General features: G+C 40.2%; 1 protein-coding gene across 2 annotated transcripts in view; it reads right to left on the reverse strand.

Moving 5' to 3' along the window:
- Positions 1–20,928, reverse strand: part of PAXIP1 (PAX interacting protein 1) — a 348,897-nt gene that overhangs the window by 136,634 nt on the left and 191,335 nt on the right. For both annotated transcript variants that reach the window (XM_053713809.1, XM_053713808.1), the window contains exons 11-12: positions 18,410–18,531; positions 16,587–16,771 (exon numbers count right to left, since the gene is read on the reverse strand). In XM_053713809.1, the coding sequence (XP_053569784.1) occupies positions 16,587–16,771; positions 18,410–18,531 (307 nt within the window). The remainder of the gene's footprint in view (positions 1–16,586; positions 16,772–18,409; positions 18,532–20,928) is intronic.

The raw sequence follows: 20,928 nt of genomic DNA on the forward strand, positions 1-20,928 counted from the left end.
GGGGAGGAGAATATCCCACAAGTAATGGATGACGCCGTGGACCGGACACACCAATGTTGGAGAAAACTGAAATGCATATTTCAGTTTGGACCTTTCTGTCCCTTTAAAGTATTACAAACAGAAACTTTACTTTTGTCATTTGAAATAGCCAGTTGTATTCCAACATATAATACACTTATTTTGAATTTGAAATAAGCAATAGAATATTTTCTGGCAACTTTCAAAGTTAATCCAATTTCTCCTCCCCCTGTGTCATGTGATAGCCATCAGCCAATCACAAAATGCATATATGCATATACTGCGTCTTTTTGCACATGCTCAGTAGGAGCTGGAGCCTCAGAATGTTTTCATATACAAAGAATGTGCAGGATTTGATAATGGAAATATATTGGAAAATAGTTTAAACTGCATCCACTATCTGAATCATTAAAGCAAATGTAAATTTTGATGCCCGGTTGTTGAAAATTAGATTAAAAACAGTGGCACTTTAATTCATAAAAATTTACATTTCAGTCATGTTGTGAAAAAAAAAAACTTACCTTTTAATCTTGATAGCCGCTCCAGCTTCCACCGCCCGACGCAAAGCCTCTTCCTGGGTCTAAAATGAGGAATCTGGCTTCCTCCAATCACGGCGTTGAATCAGACACTGATTCCCCCGAGGGGAAAGCTGTGATTGGAGGATGACCGATCCATCATTTCTGAGGTCAGAAATGGCTTGCGACGACCAGGAGAAGCTGGAGCTGCTGTCAAGTTTAAAAGGTAAGTATTTTTTCACAACACGAGTGAAATGTAAAATTTGATGAATTAAAGTGCCCCTGTTTTTAATCGAATTTTTAAAAACCAGGCACTTTATCATCAAAATTTACATTCACTTTAAACTTTGACTTCAGTGGCCCTTTAAATACTGGTTCTAGAAAAGCTATTTAAACAAGAACATTTAAAAGAAATCCCGCTCCCAGTTGGGGGTAAGAGATGTACTAAAATGCTCATTGCTCTCTAAGGGCCTAATGATCTAAAGTTCTCTGTTCTGGCGAGAAGATCTAAGAAGTCTCAGTAGTACCATGAGGTCCCTCAAAGAATGCTAGACAGAAAAAAATTACCCTGATAGCTGTTTATCTAGATATCCAGGGTCCTGGATGTGAAGTAGAGACATCTACATTACAATATAATGCTCAAAAATCCCCAAAAGATTTTGCATGATTTCGGCCTATGTCCATGATTTTTGATCAGGCCCTATAAACTGATCTTTGAGTATAAAGCAAGGGATAACATAAGAAAGAATTTGTATGTACATAGAAATTTAGAGCGATAAGATAAATGTCTGTTCTTTATGCAAGCGCTGCCAATTCCCTATACATTCTAAGCCATGCAGCTGTGTAAATAAACTATAGCTCACCTGTTTATATACTGAACGTTTGTTACAAAAGTAGTAGGGGGATTATTGTTCAATAGAATATACAAAATAAAAACAGAATTGGAACACATGGAACAGACTCCGCTAAAAAAACTTTCATGATTTAAATAGGGCATGTAATTTTAAACAACTTCCCAATTTACTTGTATCAACAATTTTGAGTTGTTCTCTTCTTATTCTTAGTTGAAAGCTAAACCTAGGAGGTTCATATGCCAATTTCTTAGACCTTGAAGACTGCCTCTAATCTGAATGCATTTTGACCACCAGAGAGCATTAGTTCATGTGTTTCATATAGATACCATTGAGCTTATGCACGTGAAGTGACCTAGGAGTGAGCACTGATTGGCTAAAATGCAAGTCTGTCAAAAGAACTGAAATAAGGGGGCAGTCAGCAGAAGCTTAGACAAGGTAATCACAGAGGTAAAACATGTATTATTATAGGTGTGTTGGTTATGCAAAACTAGGGAATGGGTAATAAAGGGATTATCTTTTTTTAAACAACAACATTCTGGTGTTGACTGTCCCTTTAATACCTTGATGCAACATAGGTTTTAAATGTATTAGCAAAATATGTTTTATTTGAGTTGAGGCTAGTTAAGCATGGAAAACTATAATTTATGCTTACCAGATAAATTCCTTTCCCTCCTGGCAGGGAGAGTCCACGACTTGATTCCTTACTGTTGGGAAATACAACACCTGGCCACCAGGAGGAGGCAAAGACTACCCAGCCAAAGGCTTAAATATCCCTCCCACTTCCCCTATCCCCGAGCCATTCTGCCGAGGGAACAAGGAAAAGTAGGAGAAACATCAGGGTATAAAAGGTGCCAAAAGAAATATAAAATTGGGGGGCGCCCATCGAAAAAATAAATTACGGGCGGGGTTGTGGACTCTCCCTGCCAGGAAGGAAAGGAATTTATCTGGTAAGCATAAATTATGTTTTTCTTCCATAAGGCAGGGAGAGTCAACAACTTCATTCCTTACTGTTGGGAATATTATACCCAAGCTCCAGAGGACACTGAATGAATAACGGGAGAGAACAGAAAAAAGAGGCGGGCCCTTTTCTGAGGGCACCACAGCCTGCAAAACTTTTCTCCCAAAATCTGCTTCAGCTGAACACATCAAACTTGTAAAATTTAGAAAAAGTATATAAGGACGACGGGTAGCCGCCTTACAAATCTGATCCATTGAGGCTTTGTTCTTAAAAGCCCAAGAGGAAGCCACTGCTCTAGTGGAATGAGCAGTTATCCTCTCAGGAGGCCGTCATCCTGCTGTCTCATAAGCTAAGCGGATGACACTCCTCAACCAGAAAGATAGAGAAGTTGTAGTAGCCTTCTGCCCCTTACGCTTCCCCGAATAGATGACAAACAAAGAGGAAGATTGTCTGAATTCCTTAGTAGCCTGAAGATAGAACTTCAAGGCACGAACCACATCTAGATTGTGAAGCAAACGTTCCTTCACTGAAGAAGGATTAGGACACGACAAAAGGAAGTAACAACAATTTCTTGATTAATGTTACGATTCAACACCACCTTAGGGAGGGACCCTAGCTTAGTGCGTAAAACCAGAAACTCTGCGCGCAGAGACAATAGCCAACAAAAAAAGAACCTTTCAAGATAACAATTTAATGTCAACAGTATGCATAGGCTAAAACGGAGCCTGCTGCAAAACACTAAGAACAAGACTGAGGCTCCAAGGCGGAGCCCCAGATCTAAACACAGGTCTGATCCTAGCCAGAGCCTTAACAAAGGACTGCAGATCCGGAAGCTCAGCCAATCTTTTGTGCAGAAACACCAACAGGGCCGATATCTGACCCTTCAGGGAACTAGCAGATAAACCCTTCTCCAATCCATCCTCTCCAATCCATCCTGGAGGAAAGCTAAAATTCTAACAACCTTAACCTTATGCCAGGATACAGGCAACCGAGATTATATTGTCTGATTGGAATCTGATAAACTGGGACGAACCTAGAAGGGGCCAAGCCTTCAAGGCATTGAAGATTGCCGGAGTTCCAAAATATTGATCGTAAGGGAGGACTCCTCCCGAGTCCACAGACCTTGTTCCTTCTTCGCACCACAAACGGCTCCCCAGCCGGAAAGGCTTGCGTCCAGAGGAACCTTCCTCTTCATAAACCCTGTCTAATTTAGGAATCTTAGGCTCCTCAGAGAGTGTAGCCTCTGGAACCTCTAATGCAGACACAACCTCCTTTAATAAAAAACACAGATGCTCAATTTTAAATCTAAAAGAGGGTTCCTCCGCTGAAGCAGGTTTAGTAACTGAAATCTCCGACTCAGAAAGTTCACCCTCTGAAGCTACAGAGGTTAACTAATCCTGGGATAGCTTGGATATAGTAGCAAAATCCGACAAATATCTAGATGACTCTAGGTCAGGAGAACTATGTTTAACCTTTCTCTTGTGTTTGTTAGAGCGAGGTAAGGCACTCAAGGCCGCAGACACCGCCGATTGTAACTGCGCGGTAAAGTCCGCTGGAAAAAGGCCCCCTCCAGATGGAGGATTAGTTGAGCCGCGGGGAACTGCATGTGGAGAGGGTAATGTAGAAAGGGTAGTAATTTCTTGGGGCCCAGATTCCTGAGAAGTAGCTATGAGAATAAGCAGGCTTGTCTCCCTTCTTAGACTTTAGAACAGTGTTTAGGCAAATGGAACAAAATTGAGCAGGAGGGCAAACCACAGTCTCCTCACAATATAAACAGGAATTAATCAGTACAGAAGGAGCGGAACCTTCTAATGTAGTATCAGAGTCCTCCATAGCTTTGTATATACCCACAGAAGGACAAGCAAAAAGAAAAAAATTTAGTTTAATAAACGGCACCTTAATACTCCCAATGGCTGGGGCACTCACCACCTCCTAGACCCAGACAACTAACAGTGAAAATGCTCTCCTCAGGAGTGATGTCTGCAGCAGGATCTTAGGAAATGAAAGAGACCGCACCCGGTCACGTGGTATGTAAGACAGGACTTCCCCTGCTAAGAAAAAGGGCGCCAAGCTATTATGAGCTGCACAAACGAAAGAGAAACCTGTTTTTTCCAAGCCAAAAAACACACAGTCTATGAGCCTAAAAAAACTCTCACATTCAGCAGATATAAAGCCCCAAAGTGTTCAAATAATCCCCCTGACGGAATTAGCCTTTGATCCTATCAAGGTATAAAAGAGCCACACTGTGACCCTGTATAGGGTTTTAAAGTGTATATATAAAAAACGGCCTTACCCTCCAGGATCCATGCTGTGGAACAGGCACAGCCTCTCAAGTGTGACAGTCTTGCAGCAGCGCTTCTGACATGGACTTGAATGTGTAGCAGCAAGCAGTGAAACTCGTCAACACTGATTGCTCAGGAGCGGTTAGCGACAGTCATGATGGGTTTGCAGAAAAACTAAATTTATGCTTACCTGATAAATTGATTTCTTCTATGGTAAGACGAGTCCACGGATTCATCCTTTACTTGTGAGATAACATAATTTATGTAAGAACTTACCTGATAAATTCATTTCTTTCATATTAGCAAGAGTCCATGAGCTAGTGACGTATGGGATATACATTCCTACCAGGAGGGGCAAAGTTTCCCAAACCTCAAAATGCCTATAAATACACCCCTCACCACACCCACAATTCAGTTTAACGAATAGCCAAGAAGTGGGGTGATAAAAAAGTGCGAAAGCATATAAAATAAGGAATTGGAATAATTGTGCTTTATACAAAATCATAACCACCACAAAAAAAGGGCGGGCCTCATGGACTCTTGCTAATATGAAAGAAATTAATTTATCAGGTAAGTTCTTACATAAATTATGTTTTCTTTCATGTAATTAGCAAGAGTCCATGAGCTAGTGACGTATGGGATAAAGATTACCCAAGATGTGGATCTTTCCACACAAGAGTCACTAGAGAGGGAGGGATAAAATAAAGACAGCCAATTCCTGCTGAAAATAATCCACACCCAAAATAAAGTTTAACGAAAAACATAAGCAGAAGATTCAAACTGAAACCGCTGCCTTAAGTACTTTTCTACCAAAAACTGCTTCAGAAGAAGAAAATACATAAAAATGGTAGAATTTAGTAAAAGTATGCAAAGAGGACCAAGTTGCTGCTTTGCAAATCTGATCAACCGAAGCTTCATTCCTAAACGCCCAGGAAGTAGAAACTGACCTAGTAGAATGAGCTGTAATTCTCTGAGGCGGAGTTTTACCCGACTCAACATAGGCAAGATGAATTAAAGATTTCAACCAAGATGCCAAAGAAATGGCAGAAGCTTTCTGGCCTTTTCTAGAACCGGAAAAGATAACAAATAGACTAGAAGTCTTTCTGAAAGATTTAGTAGCTTCAACATAATATTTCAAAGCTCTAACAACATCCAAAGAATGCAACGATTTCTCCTTAGAATTCGGACATAATGAAGGAACCACAATTTCTCTACTAATGTTGTTGGAATTCACAACTTTAGGTAAAAATTCAAAAGAAGTTCGCAACACCGCCTTATCCTGATGAAAAATCAGAAAAGGAGACTCACAAGAAAGAGCAGATAATTCAGAAACTCTTCTGGCAGAAGAGATGGCCAAAAGGAACAAAACTTTCCAAGAAAGTAATTTAATGTTCAATGAATGCATAGGTTCAAACGGAGGAGCTTGAAGAGCCCCCAGAACCAAATTCAAACTCCAAGGAGGAGAAATTGACTTAATGACAGGTTTTATACGAACCAAAGCTTGTACAAAACAATGAATATCAGCAAGAATAGCAATCTTTCTGTGAAAAAGAACAGAAAGAGCAGAGATTTGTCCTTTCAAGGAACTTGCGGACAAACCTTTATCTAAACCATCCTGAAGAAACTGTAAAATTCTCGGAATTCTAAAAGAATGCCAAGAAAAATGATGAGAAATACACCAAGAAATATAAGTCTTCCAGACTCTATAATATATCTCTCTAGATACAGATTTACGAGCCTGTAACATAGTATTAATCACAGCGTCAGAGAAACCTCTTTGACGAAGAATCAAGCGTTCAATCTCCATACCTTTAAATTTAAGGATTTCAGATCCTGATGGAAAAAAGGACCTTGTGACAGAAGGTCTGGTCTTAACGGAAGAGTCCACGGTTGGCAGAAAGATATAGGCAGGATGATACTTCCAAGGAAGTGATAATGCATCCACTGCCTCCGCCTGAGGATCCCGGGATCTAGACAGATACCTGGGAAGTTTCTTGTTTAGATGGGACGCCATCAAATCTATTTCTGGAAGTTCCCACATTTGAACGATCTGAAGAAATACCTCTGGGTGAAGAGACCATTCGCCCGGATGCAACGTTTGGCGACTGAGATAATCGGCTTCCCAATTGTCTACACCTGGGATATGAACCGCAGAGATTAGACAGGAGCTGGATTCCGCCCAAACCAAAATTCGAGATACTTCTTTCATAGCCAGAGGACTGTGAGTTCCTCCTTGATGATTGATGTATGCCACAGTTGTGACATTGTCTGTCTGAAAACAAATGAACGATTCTCTCTTCAGAAGAGGCCAAAACTGAAGAGCTCTGAAAATTGCACGGAGTTCCAAAATATTGATCGGTAATCTCACCTCCTGAGATTCCCAAACTCCTTGTGCCGTCAGAGATCCCCACACAGCTCCCCAACCTGTGAGACTTGCATCTGTTGAAATTACAGTCCAGGTCGGAAGCACAAAAGAAGCCCCCTGAATTAAACGATGGTGATCTGTCCACCATGTTAGAGAGTGTCGAACAATCGGTTTTAAAGATATTGAGATATCTTTGTGTAATCCTTGCACCATTGATTCAGCATACAAAGCTGAAGAGGTCGCATGTGAAAACGAGCAAAGGGGATCGCGTCCGATGCAGCAGTCATAAGACCTAGAATTTCCATGCATAAGGCTACCGAAGGGAATGATTGTGACTGAAGGTTTCGACAAGCTGCCATCAGTTTTAGACGCCTCTTGTCTGTTAAAGACAGAGTCATGGACACTGAATCTATTTGGAAACCCAGAAAGGTTACCCTTGTCTGAGGAATCAATGAACTTTTTGGTAAATTGATCCTCCAACCATGATCTTGAAGAAACAACACAAGTCGATTAGTATGAAATTCTGCTAAATGTAAAGACTGAGCAAGTACCAAGATATCGTCCAAATAAGGAAATACCACAATACCCTGTTCTCTGATTACAGACAGAAGGGCACCGAGAACCTTTGTAAAAATTCTTGGAGCTGTAGCAAGGCCAAACGGCAGAGCCACAAACTGGTAATGCTTGTCCAGAAAAGAAAATCTCAGGAACCGATAATGATCCGGATGAATTGGAATATGCAGATATGCATCCTGTAAATCTATTGTGGACATATAATTCCCTTGCTGAACAAAAGGCAAAATAGTCCTTACAGTTACCATCTTGAACGTTGGTATCCTTACATAACGATTCAATATTTTTAGATCCAGAACTGGTCTGAAGGAATTCTCCTTCTTTGGTACAATGAAGAGATTTGAATAAAACCCCATCCCCTGTTCCTGAACTGGAACTGGCATAATTACTCCAGTCAACTCTAGATCTGAAACACAATTCAGAAATGCTTGACCTTTTACTGGATTTACTGGGACACGGGAAAGAAAAAATCTCTTTGCAGGAGGTCTCATCTTGAAACCAATTCTGTACCCTTCTGAAACAATGCTCTGAATCCAAAGATTGTGAACAGAATTGATCCAAATTTCTTTGAAAAAACGTAACCTGCCCCCTACCAGCTGAGCTGGAATGAGGGCCGCACCTTCATGTGGACTTAGAAGCAGGCTTTGCCTTTCTGGCTGGCTTGGATTTATTCCAGATTGGAGATGGTTTCCAAACTGAAACTGCTCCTGAGGATGAAGGATCAGGTTTTTGTTCTTTGTTGAAACGAAAGGAACGAAAACGATTATTAGCTCTGTTTTTACCCTTAGATTTTTTATCCTGTGGTAAAAAAGTTCCTTTCCCACCAGTAACAGTTGAAATAATAGAATCCAACTGAGAACCAAACAATTTGTTACCCTGGAAAGAAATGGAAAGTAGAGTTGATTTAGAAGCCATATCAGCATTCCAAGTCTTAAGCCATAAAGCTCTTCTAGCTAAAATAGCTAGAGACATAAACCTGACATCAACTCTGATAATATCAAAGATGGCATCACAGATAAAATTATTAGCATGCTGAAGAAGAATAATAATATCATGAGAATCATGATGTGTTACTTGTTGCGCTAAGGTTTCCAACCAAAAAGTTGAAGCTGCAGCAACATCAGCCAAAGATATAGCAGGTCTAAGAAGATTACCTGAACACAGATAAGCTTTTCTTAGAAAGGACTCAATTTTCCTATCTAAAGGATCCTTAAACGAAGTACCATCTGACGTAGGAATAGTAGTACGTTTAGCAAGGGTAGAAATAGCCCCATCAACTTTAGGGATTTTGTCCCAAAATTCTAATCTGTCAGACGGCACAGGATATAATTGCTTAAAACGTTTAGAGGGAGTAAATGAATTACCCAATTTATCCCATTCTTTGGAAATTACTGCAGAAATAGCATTAGGAACAGGAAAAACTTCTGGAATAACCACAGGAGATTTAAATACCTTATCCAAACGTTTAGAATTAGTATCAAGAGGACCAGAATCCTCTATTTCTAAAGCAATTAGAACTTCTTTAAGTAAAGAACGAATAAATTCCATTTTAAATAAATATGAAGATTTATCAGCATCAACCTCTGAGACAGAATCCTCTGAACCAGAAGAGTTATCAGAATCAGAATGATGATGTTCATTTAAAAATTCATCTGTAGGGAGAGAAGTTTTAAAAGATTTTTTACGTTTACTAGAAGGAGAAATAACAGACATAGCCTTCTTTATGGATTCAGAAACAAAATCTCTTATGATATCAGGAACATTCTGCACCTTAGACGTTGAAGGAACTGCAACAGGCAATGGTACTTTACTAAAGGAAATATTATCTGCTTTAACAAGTTTGTCATGACAATCAATACAAACAACAGCTGGAGGAATAGCTACCAAAAGTTTACAGCAGATACACTTAGCTTTGGTAGATCCAGCACTAGACAGCGATTTTCCTGTAGTATCTTCTGACTCAGATGCAACGTGAGACATCTTGCAATATGTAAGAGAAAAAACAACAACATATAAAGCAAAATTGATCAAATTCCTTAAATGACAGTTTCAGGAATGGGAAAAAATGCCAAAAAACAAGCTTCTAGCAACCAGAAGCAATGAAAAATGAAACTTAAATAATATGGAGACAAAAGCGACGCCCACATTATTTGGCGCCTAAATGCTTTTTGGCGCCAAAATGACGCCACATCCGGAACGCCGACATTTTTGGCGCAAAATAACGTCAAAAAAATGACGCAACTTCCGGCGACACGTATGACGCCGGAAACGGAAAATAATTTTTGCGCCAAAAAAGTCCGCGCCAAGAATGACGCAATAAAATGAAGCATTTTCAGCCCCCGCGAGCCTAACAGCCCACAGGGAAAAAAGTCAAATTTTTGAAGGTAAGAAAAAAAGATTAAATCAAATGCATTATCCCAAATATGAAACTGACTGTCTGAAAATAAGGAAAGTTGAACATTCTGAGTCAAGGCAAATAAATGTTTGAATACATATATTTAGAACTTTATAAACAAAGTGCCCAACCATAGCTTAGAGTGTCACAGAAAATAAGATTTACTTACCCCAGGACACTCATCTACATGTTTGTAGAAAGCCAAACCAGTACTGAAACGAGAATCAGCAGAGGTAATGGTATATATAAGAGTATATCGTCGATCTGAAAAGGGAGGTAAGAGATGAATCTCTACGACCGATAACAGAGAACCTATGAAATAGACCCCGTAGAAGGAGATCACTGCATTCAAATAGGCAATACTCTCCTCACATCCCTCTGACATTCACTGCACGCTGAGAGGAAAACCGGGCTCCAACTTGCTGCGGAGCGCATATCAACGTAGAATCTAGCACAAACTTACTTCACCACCTCCATCGGAGGCAAAGTTTGTAAAACTGAATTGTGGGTGTGGTGAGGGGTGTATTTATAGGCATTTTGAGGTTTGGGAAACTTTGCCCCTCCTGGTAGGAATGTATATCCCATACGTCACTAGCTCATGGACTCTTGCTAATTACATGAAAGAAATTATCCTTCCCTACAGGAAGTGGCAAAGAGCACTACAGCAGAGCTGTCTATATAGCTCCTCCCTTAGCTCCACCCCCCAGTCATTCGACCGAAGGTACAGGAAGAAAAAGGAGAAACTACAAGGTGCAGAGGTGACTGAGTTTAAATCAAAAAATATAATCTGTCTTAAAATGACAGGGCGGGCCGTGGACTCGTCTTACCATAGAAGAAATCAATTTATCAGGTAAGCATAAATTTAGTTTTCTTCTATAAAGGTAAGACGAGTCCACGGATTCATCTTTTACTTGTGGGATAAAATACCAAAGCTACAGGACACGGATGAACGGGAGGGACAAGACAGATGGTTAAACAGAAGGCACCACTGCTTGAAGAACTTTTCTCCCAAAAATAGCCTCTGAAGAAGCAAAGGTATCAAATTTGTAAAATTTGGAAAAGGTATGAAGCGAAGACCAAGTCGCAGCCTTACAAATCTGTTCAACAGAAGCATCATTTTTAAAAGCCCATGTGGAAGCCACCGCTCTAGTAGAGTGAGCTGTAATTCTTTCAGGAGGCTGCTGTCCAGCAGTCTTGTATGCCAAACGGATGATGTTTTTCAGCCAAAAGGCAAGAGAGGTAGCCGTAGCTTTTTGACCTCTACGTTTTCCAGAATTGACAACAAACAAAGAAGATGTTTGACGGAAATCCTTGGTCGCTTGCAAGTAAAACTTTAAAGCACGAACCACGTCCAAGTTGTGCAACAGACGCTCCTTCTTAGAGGAAGGATTAGGACACAGAGAAGGAACAACAATTTCCTGATTAAAATTCTTATTAGTAACAACCTTAGGAAGGAATCCAGGTTTGGTACGCAAAACCACCTTATCAGCATGGAAAACAAGATAAGGCGAGTCGCATTGCAATGCAGATTGTTCAGAAACTCTTCAAGCCGAAGAGATAGCAACTAAAAACAGAACTTTCCAAGATAGAAGCTTAATACCTATGGAATGCATAGGTTCAAACGGAACTCCTTGAAGAACCTTAAGAACTAAATTCAAACTCCATGGCGGAGCAACAGGTTTAAACACAGGCTTGATTTTAACTAAAGCCTGACAGAACGACTGAACGTCTGGAACATCTGCCAGACGTTTGTGCAGTAGAATTGATAAAGCAGATATCTGTCCCTTTAAGGAACTAGCTGATAACCCCTTCTCCAATCCTTCTTGGAGAAAGGACAAAATCCTAGGAATCCTGATCTTACTCCATGAGTAGCCTTTGGATTCGCACCAATAAAGATATTTACGCCATATCTTATGATAAATTTTCCTGGTGACAGGCTTTCGAGCCTGAATCAAGGTATCTATGACCGACTCAGAGAACCCCCGCTTGGATAAGATCAAGCGTTCAATCTCCAAGCAGTCAGTCGCAGAGAAACTAGATTTGGATGCTGGAACGGACCTTGAATCAGAAGGTCCCGTCTCAGTGGCAGAGTCCATGGTGGAAGAGATAACATGTCCACTAGGTCTGCATACCAAATCCTGCGTGGCCACGCAGGTGCTATCAAAATCACTGAAGCTCTCTCCTGTTTGATTCTGGCAATCAAACGAGGAAGGAGAGGAAATGGTGGAAACACATAAGCCAGGTTGAACGACCAGGGTACTGCTAGAGAATCTATCAGTACTGCCTGAGGATCCCTTGACCTGGACCCATATCGAGGAAGTTTGGCATTCTGACGAGACGCCATTAGATCCAATTCTGGTGTGCCCCATTGCTGAATCAATTGTGCAAACACCTCCGGGTGGAGTTCCCACTCCTCCGGATGAAAAGTCTGATGACTTAGAAAATCTGCTTCCCAGGTCTCCACTCCTGGGATATAGATTGCTGATGGCAAGAGTGAGTCTCTGCCCATTTAATTATTTTGGTAACCTCTATCATCGCTAGAGAACTCTTTGTACCCCCCTGATGATCGATATATGCTACAGTCGTGATATTGTCCAACTGGAATCTTATGAATCTGGCCGACGCCAGCTGAGGCCATGCCTGAAGCGCGTTGAATTATCGCTCTCAGTTCTAGAATATTTATCGGGAGGAGAGCCTCCTCCTGAGTCCACAATCCCTGTGCTTTCAGGGAATTCCAGACTGCACCCCAGCCCAATAGGCTGGCGTCCGTCATCACTATGACTCACGCTGGCCTGCGGAAACACATTCCCTTGGACAGATGATCCTGTGACAACCACCAAAGAAGAGAGTCTCTGGCCTCTTGATACAGATTTATCTGAGGAGATAAATCTGCATAATCCCCATTCCACTGTTTGAGCATGCAAAGTTGCAGTGGTCTGAGATGCAAGCGAGCAAATGGAACTATGTCCATTGCCGCTACCATTAAACCGATTACCTCCATACACTGAGCCACTGACGTCCGAGGAATGGAATGAAGAGCTCGGCAGATGGATAAAATCTTTGATTTCCTGACCTCCGTCAGAAAAATTTTCATGTCCACCGAATCTATCAGAGTTCCCAGGAATGGAACTCTTATGAGAGGGATAAGTGAACTCTCTTTTACGTTCACCTTCCACCAGTGAGATCTTAGAAAAGCCAACACGATGTCCGTGTGAGACTTGGCTAGTTGGTAAGTTGACGCCTGGATTAAGATATCGTCCAGATAAGGCGCCACTGCTATGCCCCGCGGCCTTAGAACCGCCAGAAGGGACCCTAGCACCTTTGTGAAAATTCTGGGAGCCATGGCCAACCCGAAGGGAAGAGCCACAAACTGGTAATGCTTGTCCAGAAAGGCGAACCTGAGGAACTGGTGATGATCTTTGTGGATAGGAATGTGTAGATACGCATCCTTTAAGACCACGGTGGTAATATATTGACCCTCCTGGATCATTGGCAAAATAGTCCGAATGGTCTCTATCTTGAAGGATGGGACTCTGAGAAATTTGTTTAGGATCTTGAGATCCAAAATTGGTCTGAAAGTTCCCTCTTTCTTGGGAACCACAAACAGATTTGAGTAGAACCCTTGCCCCTGTTCTGTTTCCGGAACTGGGCAGATCACTCCCGTGGAATATAGGTCTTCTACACAGCGTAAGAACACCTCTCTTTTTGTCTGGTTTACAGACAATTGAGAAAGATGGAATCTCCCCCTTGGGGGAGAATCTTTGAAATCTAGAAGATAACCCTGGGTTACTATTTCTAAAGCCCAGGAGTCCTGAACGTCTCTTGCCCAATCCTGAGCGAAGAGAGAAAGTCTGCCCCCTACTAGATCCGGTCCCGGATCGGGGGCCACCCCTTCATGCTGTCTTGGTGGCAGCACCAGGCTTCTTGGCCTGTTTACCCTTGTTCCAAGTCTGGTTAGGTCTCCAGACTGACTTGGATTGAGCAAGATTCCCCTCTTGCTTTGCGGCAGGGGAAGAGGAAGAGGGACCACCTTTGAAGTTTCGAAAGGAACGAAAATTATTTTGTTTGGTCCTCATCTTATTCGTCTAATCCTGAGGAAGGGCATAGCCTTTCCCTCCAGTGATGTCTGAAATGATCTCTTTCAGTTCAGGCCCAAATAGGGTCTTACCCTTGAAAGGGATGGCTAAAAGCTTAGCTTTTGATGACACATCAGCAGACCAGGACTTAAGCCATAACGCTCTGCGCGCTAAAATGGCAAAACCTGAATTCTTTGCGGCTAATTTAGCCATTTGAAAAGCGGCATCTGTAATGAGAGCCCTAATTCTATCCAGAATATCCTCTAATGGAGTCTCAACCTGAAGAGCCTCGAACCAAAAGGACGCTGCAGTAGTTACAGGAACAATGCACGCTATAAGTTGGAGAAAAACATCAGTGTAGGCAGGAACCTCTAGGAATTTGTCCATTTTACACAATTTCTCTGGAACTAAAATAGGGTCACAATCATCCAGAGTCGCTAAAACCTCCCTGAGCAATAAGCGGAGGTGTTCTAGTTTAAATTTAAAAGCCGTCATATCCGAATCTGTCTGAGGGAACATATTTTCAGAAATCTCTCCCTCAGCCAGCAAATTCCTCACTTCAGAATATTGTGAGGGTACATCGGATATAGCTAATAAAGCGTCAGAGGGCTCAGCGTTTGTTCTCACACCAGACCTACTGCGCTTCCCCTGCAACCCCGGCAGCTTAGATAAAACCTCAGTGAGGGTAGTATTCATAACTACGGCCATATCTTGCAGGGTGAAAGAATTAGACGCACTAGAAGTACTTGGCGTCTTTTGTGCGGGCGTTAATGGTTGTGACACTTGGGGAGAATTAGATGGCATAACCTGATTCTCTTCTGACTGAGAATCATCCTGCGACATACTTTTAGTAGCTAAAATATGTTCTTTACAATTTATTGACCTTTCAGTGCATGAGGGACACATTCTAAGTGGAGGTTCCACAATGGCTTCTAAACATATTGAACATCGACTTTCCTCAATGTCAGACATACTGAACAGGCTAGTAATGACTACAAACAAGCATGAAAACACTTTATTTAGTGACAAAAATAATCTTAAAAAACGGTACTGCGCCTTTAAGAGAAAAAAAAGCATACACGTTCTGAAAAACAGCCTAAACATGCACCAAATTTTTCAAAATTTGGTATGTAGACCCACTATAGGTAGTTAAGATTGCACCACAATTTTTTTAACAATTAACCCCTTTATGTCCAAACAAGATCGAAAATAGGCCCAGATCCGGAAAAAGACCCTTCAGCACCTTGCCACAGCCCTGCTGTGGCCCTACCTGCCCTCAGGGATCGAAAGTGTGGGGTAAAAGTTTCGATTTGGCCCAAAACATACACCAGGGCCCTCAGGAGTTAGAGCTTGCTGACAAACTAACTGCGCATCTGAGGCACAAAAATAGGCCCCGCCCATCTCACTCGATGTTTCCTGAGCATTAAAGAACCGCACCAGAGCGGTTATAACTAGCCATGTGGGTCCCAAGACCCGAAAGTTAAGCCATGTGTGCCCCAATAAAGTTGCCCAAAACGTTTATTGCCCACAAAAACGTTAAAGCACTCCTATCCAAAAAACGTTTGCTCACAAACATTTTACATTCAGTGTCAACCATATATGTAATTGGCCCCATAAGCAATCTAAGTAATGCCCTTCTTTTAGCTCTAGGATTACTGCTTACCCTGACCCTCCTGGGTATAATGTCAGCCTTTCTGAAATACACAGTCTCTCCAGAAAAAAAATATGACTGAACATACCTCATTGTTGCATAGCATGAAACCTTTCCTCACACTGAAGTTTCCTGTACTCCTCAGCCTATGTGGGAACAGCAATGGACCTTAGTTACAAATGCTAAGATCATCATCCTCCAGGCAGCAGTCTTCATCCATCTGCTGCCTGAGAGTAAATAGTAGAAACAGGTACCATTTAAAATAAACTCTTGATTGAAGAAATTAAAAACTAATATTTTTCACTTTACCCTTCCTAGTACTTAGAGTAGGCAAAGAGAATGACTGGGGGTGGAGCTAAGGTAGGAGCTATATAGACATCTCTGCTGTGGTGCTCTTTGCCACTTCCTGTAGGGAAGGATAATATCCCACAAGTAAAGGATGAATCTGTGGACTCGTCTTACCTTTATAGAAGAAAACTTTCCCTACATCTCCAGACTAACTTTCATCAATACTCTCACTGAGAGGTTGACATGATTACTTAAAACTCCAGTCCTTTCTCAAAGGGAACATACCCATTACAGAACTATTTAAATCTTCTGACACTTCTCTGCCACCTCCTATAGAGACAAAAGGCAAAGAATGACTGGGGGATAGGGGAAGTGGGAGGGATATTTAAGCCATTGGCTGGGGTGTCTTTGCCTTCTCCTGGTGACCAGGTGTTGTATTTCCCAACAGTAAGGAATTAAGTTGCGGACTCTCCCTGTCTTATGGAAGGAAATAAGCAATCATTACAATCACTAAAGTTAAATACAATTAATGTTTTGGGTAAAAAAAACACATACAAAGGGTGTAGTTATATACAAAAACAATTAATGTAGAAATGTTAATAAAGATCTACCTAGAAGGTTTGAAACCAGATGAGGTGAAGGTGCAAGTGGGTCCTGGAGATTAAATACAGTGTATCGACTATGCTGAATTTGACGCAATGCTTCAAAGTTTCCTAGAAGGATATCACAAAGCCAAAGAGCATTGACACAAGGTATCCGCCATTCTTTTGCTTTTTCATATTTTAATCCACTAGGCCTAGAAACAAAAATATTACATTAATGGTACATATTGTACAAATAATAATAATAAAGCAATACAATTGTGGGATCTTTAAATATTAATATTAACCATCAAAAAAGGAAAAGTTTGGTTTACCTAATGATAGGTTGACTAGATGTTTAATTGGTGTTAATAAATAAATAATAAAAAATGTCTGTTTGTATACTTGAGCTGAAAATACCCAATTTGTTTTGTTTCCTTGGTATCTTTTGTTGAAAAGCATACCTAGGTAGGCTTAGGAGCATCAATGGGAGCTATTGGTAATTAGTTGTTCCATGTATATATGTCTCATCATTGGCTCATCCAATGTGTTCAGCTAGCTCCCAGTAGTGCATTGCTGCTTCTTCAACAAAGGATACCAAGAGAATGGAGCAAAAATTTGATAACATAAGTAAATTGGAAAATTGTATGCTTTATCTGAAACCTGAATAAAAAATATTGGGTTCCATGTCCATTTAAACTGTAAACACATATTTGAAAGGTTTTCTGTCAGGGGAAGCAGCACTGACCAGTATGCTCCATATTAACCCCTTAAGGACCAGCGCTGTTTTAACACTTTTGAGGTGTTTGTGTTTAGCTGTAATTTTCCTCTCTCTCATTTACTGTTCCCATACAAATTATATATTGTTTTTTTTCAGGATAAGAAGGGCTTTCTTTACATACCATTATTTGTATCATGTCATATCATTTACTTTTAAAAAAATAATAAAATATGGTGAAAAATTGAAAAAAAAAACCAACATGTTTTTTTACTTTTACTTGAAAAATATTTTATTCATCTACAAAAGCTAATGAAAAAAACCTGCTAAATAGATTCAAAATTGTGTCCTGAGTTTTAAAACACCTAGTGTTTACATGTTTTTTTTGCAAGTTATAGGGCTATAAGTACAAGTAGGACATTGCTGTTTTAAAAATATATGTTTTAAAAATATATATTTTTAAAATTTATCAATAGTGACATTGTAACAATGTCACAAATATAATAATTGGCTGTTACCATCTGCCTCACATGCCTGGCAGATAGTAATAGTGGTATTTCGGCGGAAGCCATCTCCCGCTGCTCGTTTTAAGTCATGACAGCTCAGGACCGTCATCAGTCCTCAAGGGGTTAAACATTAAGAATATCTATAAAGCATTAAAGGGACACTGTACCCAAAAATTTGCTTTCGTGATTCAGATTGAGCATGAAATTTTAAGCAACTTTCTAATTTACTCCTATTATCAAATTTTCTTCATTCTCTTGGTATCTTTATTTGAAATGCAAGAATGTAAGTTTAGATGCCGGCCCATTTTTGGTGAACAACCTAGGTTGTCCTTGCTGATTGGTGGATAAATTCATCCACCAATAAAAAATTGCTGTCCAGAGTACTGAAACCAAAAAAAAGCTTAGATGCCTTCTTTTTCAAATAATGATAGCAAGAGAACGAAGAAAAATTGATAATAGGAGTAAATTAGAAAGTTGCTTAAAATTGCATGCTCTGTCTGAATTACAAAAGAAAAAAATTGGGTTCAGTGTCCCTTTAATAGAAAACAGCTATAATACAGCCTAAAAAAAAATCTGTCTTGCTTAGTAACAAAAATATAGGCCAAAGTGAAAACTTGTATATTACTTACTCTTTACAGATGAGAACTGTGTTACTGCGGCAGAGATATCCAGTGTACTTGGAACCTGCCAAGTATGCCATTAACTTTAAGTCATCTCTGTCACTGTCAACAAATCCTGTCACTGAAATAATCTTGAAACACAACACAAAGTTTATTTTATGTTATTTAAAAAATAAATAATAAAAAGACTTGCTTCTCTAAAAATGAATAGCAAAATGCTGCAAACAGGCGGTACCGCACAATTAATAATCTCATTTAAAAACGTATTTGCTCATATACAGAAAAGAGAAGTAAATATAGTTCACTAGACAATACATAAACCATTATGAAGAATAAAATAGAGATGCATCAGTTAAGGGGACATTAAAGCCATTTTATTTGACTAGCTTAAAAAATGCTTTAAAAGAACTCAAATCCTGTTATTTTCTTAGGAAAGCATGCATTGTTTTGCAGTGCTGGTACACACCCCTTGAAAAGAATATTGTTCATCTTCTTTTCATGTGACCAGTTAGGGGCACACATAAATCAGCTCCATCACATATCAACAAATTACCATGGAATGCTCCCCAGTGCTGTGAATAATAAAGATGACATTTTTTTCTAGCACTCATTGATTCATTTTTGGGAACAAATATTTGGTCATTCAGTTTCTCTATCTAAAAGATAAATAAAAGGAACATATGTTGTATACGCAGGGCATATGAATAGACAGGTCCGGTCGCCAAATGCGACCTAAATTTCTTGCAGGCAAGTAACATTTTTGAGTTACCAGCCAAAGCGGCGACCTGACATTTTAAGTGAGATGTAAGAAGCAATAAAAAAAAATGTCAAATTGCCTTCCACATATGCGCACACACAGGAAAGGAGGGAAGGAGAGGTTCTTTCTGTTAAATGCATTCAAAGACCCCCCCTTATCTCCATGGCTCTTGGTCTCTTCCTTGTCAGTTGCTACTTCCCACCTCTAAGGTTGTCTGCGCGGGAAGACATCCTGCTAGAGCGGTGAGTGTTTCTTCTCTGTGTGTGTATGAATGAAGTATGGGTTAAAGTGACTTTATAGTTATGGTAGGCAGCTTGCTCACGTACATTATGCTGAAGTACTCCAGGGTCCTCTGCAGAACTTCAGCACAATGTACACAAACATGCTGCCTACCATAATATAGAGCAGTGCACAATTTTCCTTGACACTTATGATGCTCCAAAAACTGACTTTACCAATGCGTAGATAACATACCATCTCCATGTATCCAGTCAAATCTGCTAGCGCGGCACTGACAGTCGCGCTAACAGTTGAAAGGCAGCCGGGCAGAAAGGGGGAAAAAATAAGTATTTTTAACATGCTTGTTTTGTCACTGTCCAGCTAAATGCAGTACCACTCAAAGCGCTATAGGTTGAAGGGTGACAGCATTAAATATACTAAATATTAAATAGTCAATCGTAACCCCCACATATGCTAAAGTAAAAAAAAAAGCTCAATTAGATCTTTTTTTCCCTTAGGGGAAAATAAGTCAAAACTGTACATACAGTATTTCAAAGATAATATCCCTGTTTTTTTCAATGCAAAATTTATGCTTACCTGATAAATGTATTTGTTTCTTGACACAGGATCATTAATTACTGTTGGGAATATCACTCCTGGCCAGCAGGAGCAGGCAAAGAGCACCACAGCAGAGCTGTTAAGTATCACTTCCCTACCCACAATCCCCAGTCATTCGACCGAAGGAAAGGAGAAAAAGGAAATAACACAAGGTGCAGAGGTGCCTGAGGTTTATAATATAACAACTGTCTGAAAACAGGGTGGGCCGTGGATTCACTGTATCAAGAAATAAATAAATTTATCAGGTAAGCATACATTTTGTTTTCTTTTTAATGACACAGTGAGTCCACGGGATCATCAATTACTGTTGAGAATTAATACTCAAGCTAGAGGACACAGATGATAAGGGAGGGAAAGACAGGTAACCTAAACAGAAGGCACCACTTAACAAATAAACATAAATATTGACAGCAGATAAGAGCCATAGCCCCAGCAAGTCAGGTATAAACGTATCTAGTTTGTAGGACAGCCTTATGCTTGTCCCATGCATTTTTAAAGTCCCCCACAGTGTTTGTCGCTACTACCTCGAGGAAGTTTATTCCATAAATCAAACACTCTTTCTGTAAAGTAGTGCTTCCTCAAATTACTCCTGAATCTACTACCCTTTAGCTTGAGATCATGACCCCTTGTTCTTGAGTTTTTCATTTTATGTAAAATACAGCCTCAGTTTTACTAAGCCCTTTAACGTACTTGAAAGTACATATCACCTCTTTCCCTTCTCTCCTCTAAGCTATACATATTTAGGTCATTGAGCCTATCCTGGTAAGTTTTATTTTTTTAGACCATGTACCATTTTAGTAGCCCTCCTTTGCACAGATTCAAGTTTGTTAATATCCTTCTGAAGATATGGCCTCCAGAACTACACACAATACTCAAGATGAGGCCTAACTAATGATCTATAAAGTGGCATAAGAACCTTAATATTTCTGCTGCA

The sequence above is a fragment of the Bombina bombina genome, chromosome 5 (genome assembly GCF_027579735.1).
Source record: "Bombina bombina isolate aBomBom1 chromosome 5, aBomBom1.pri, whole genome shotgun sequence".
Taxonomy (NCBI): Eukaryota; Metazoa; Chordata; class Amphibia; order Anura; family Bombinatoridae; genus Bombina; species Bombina bombina.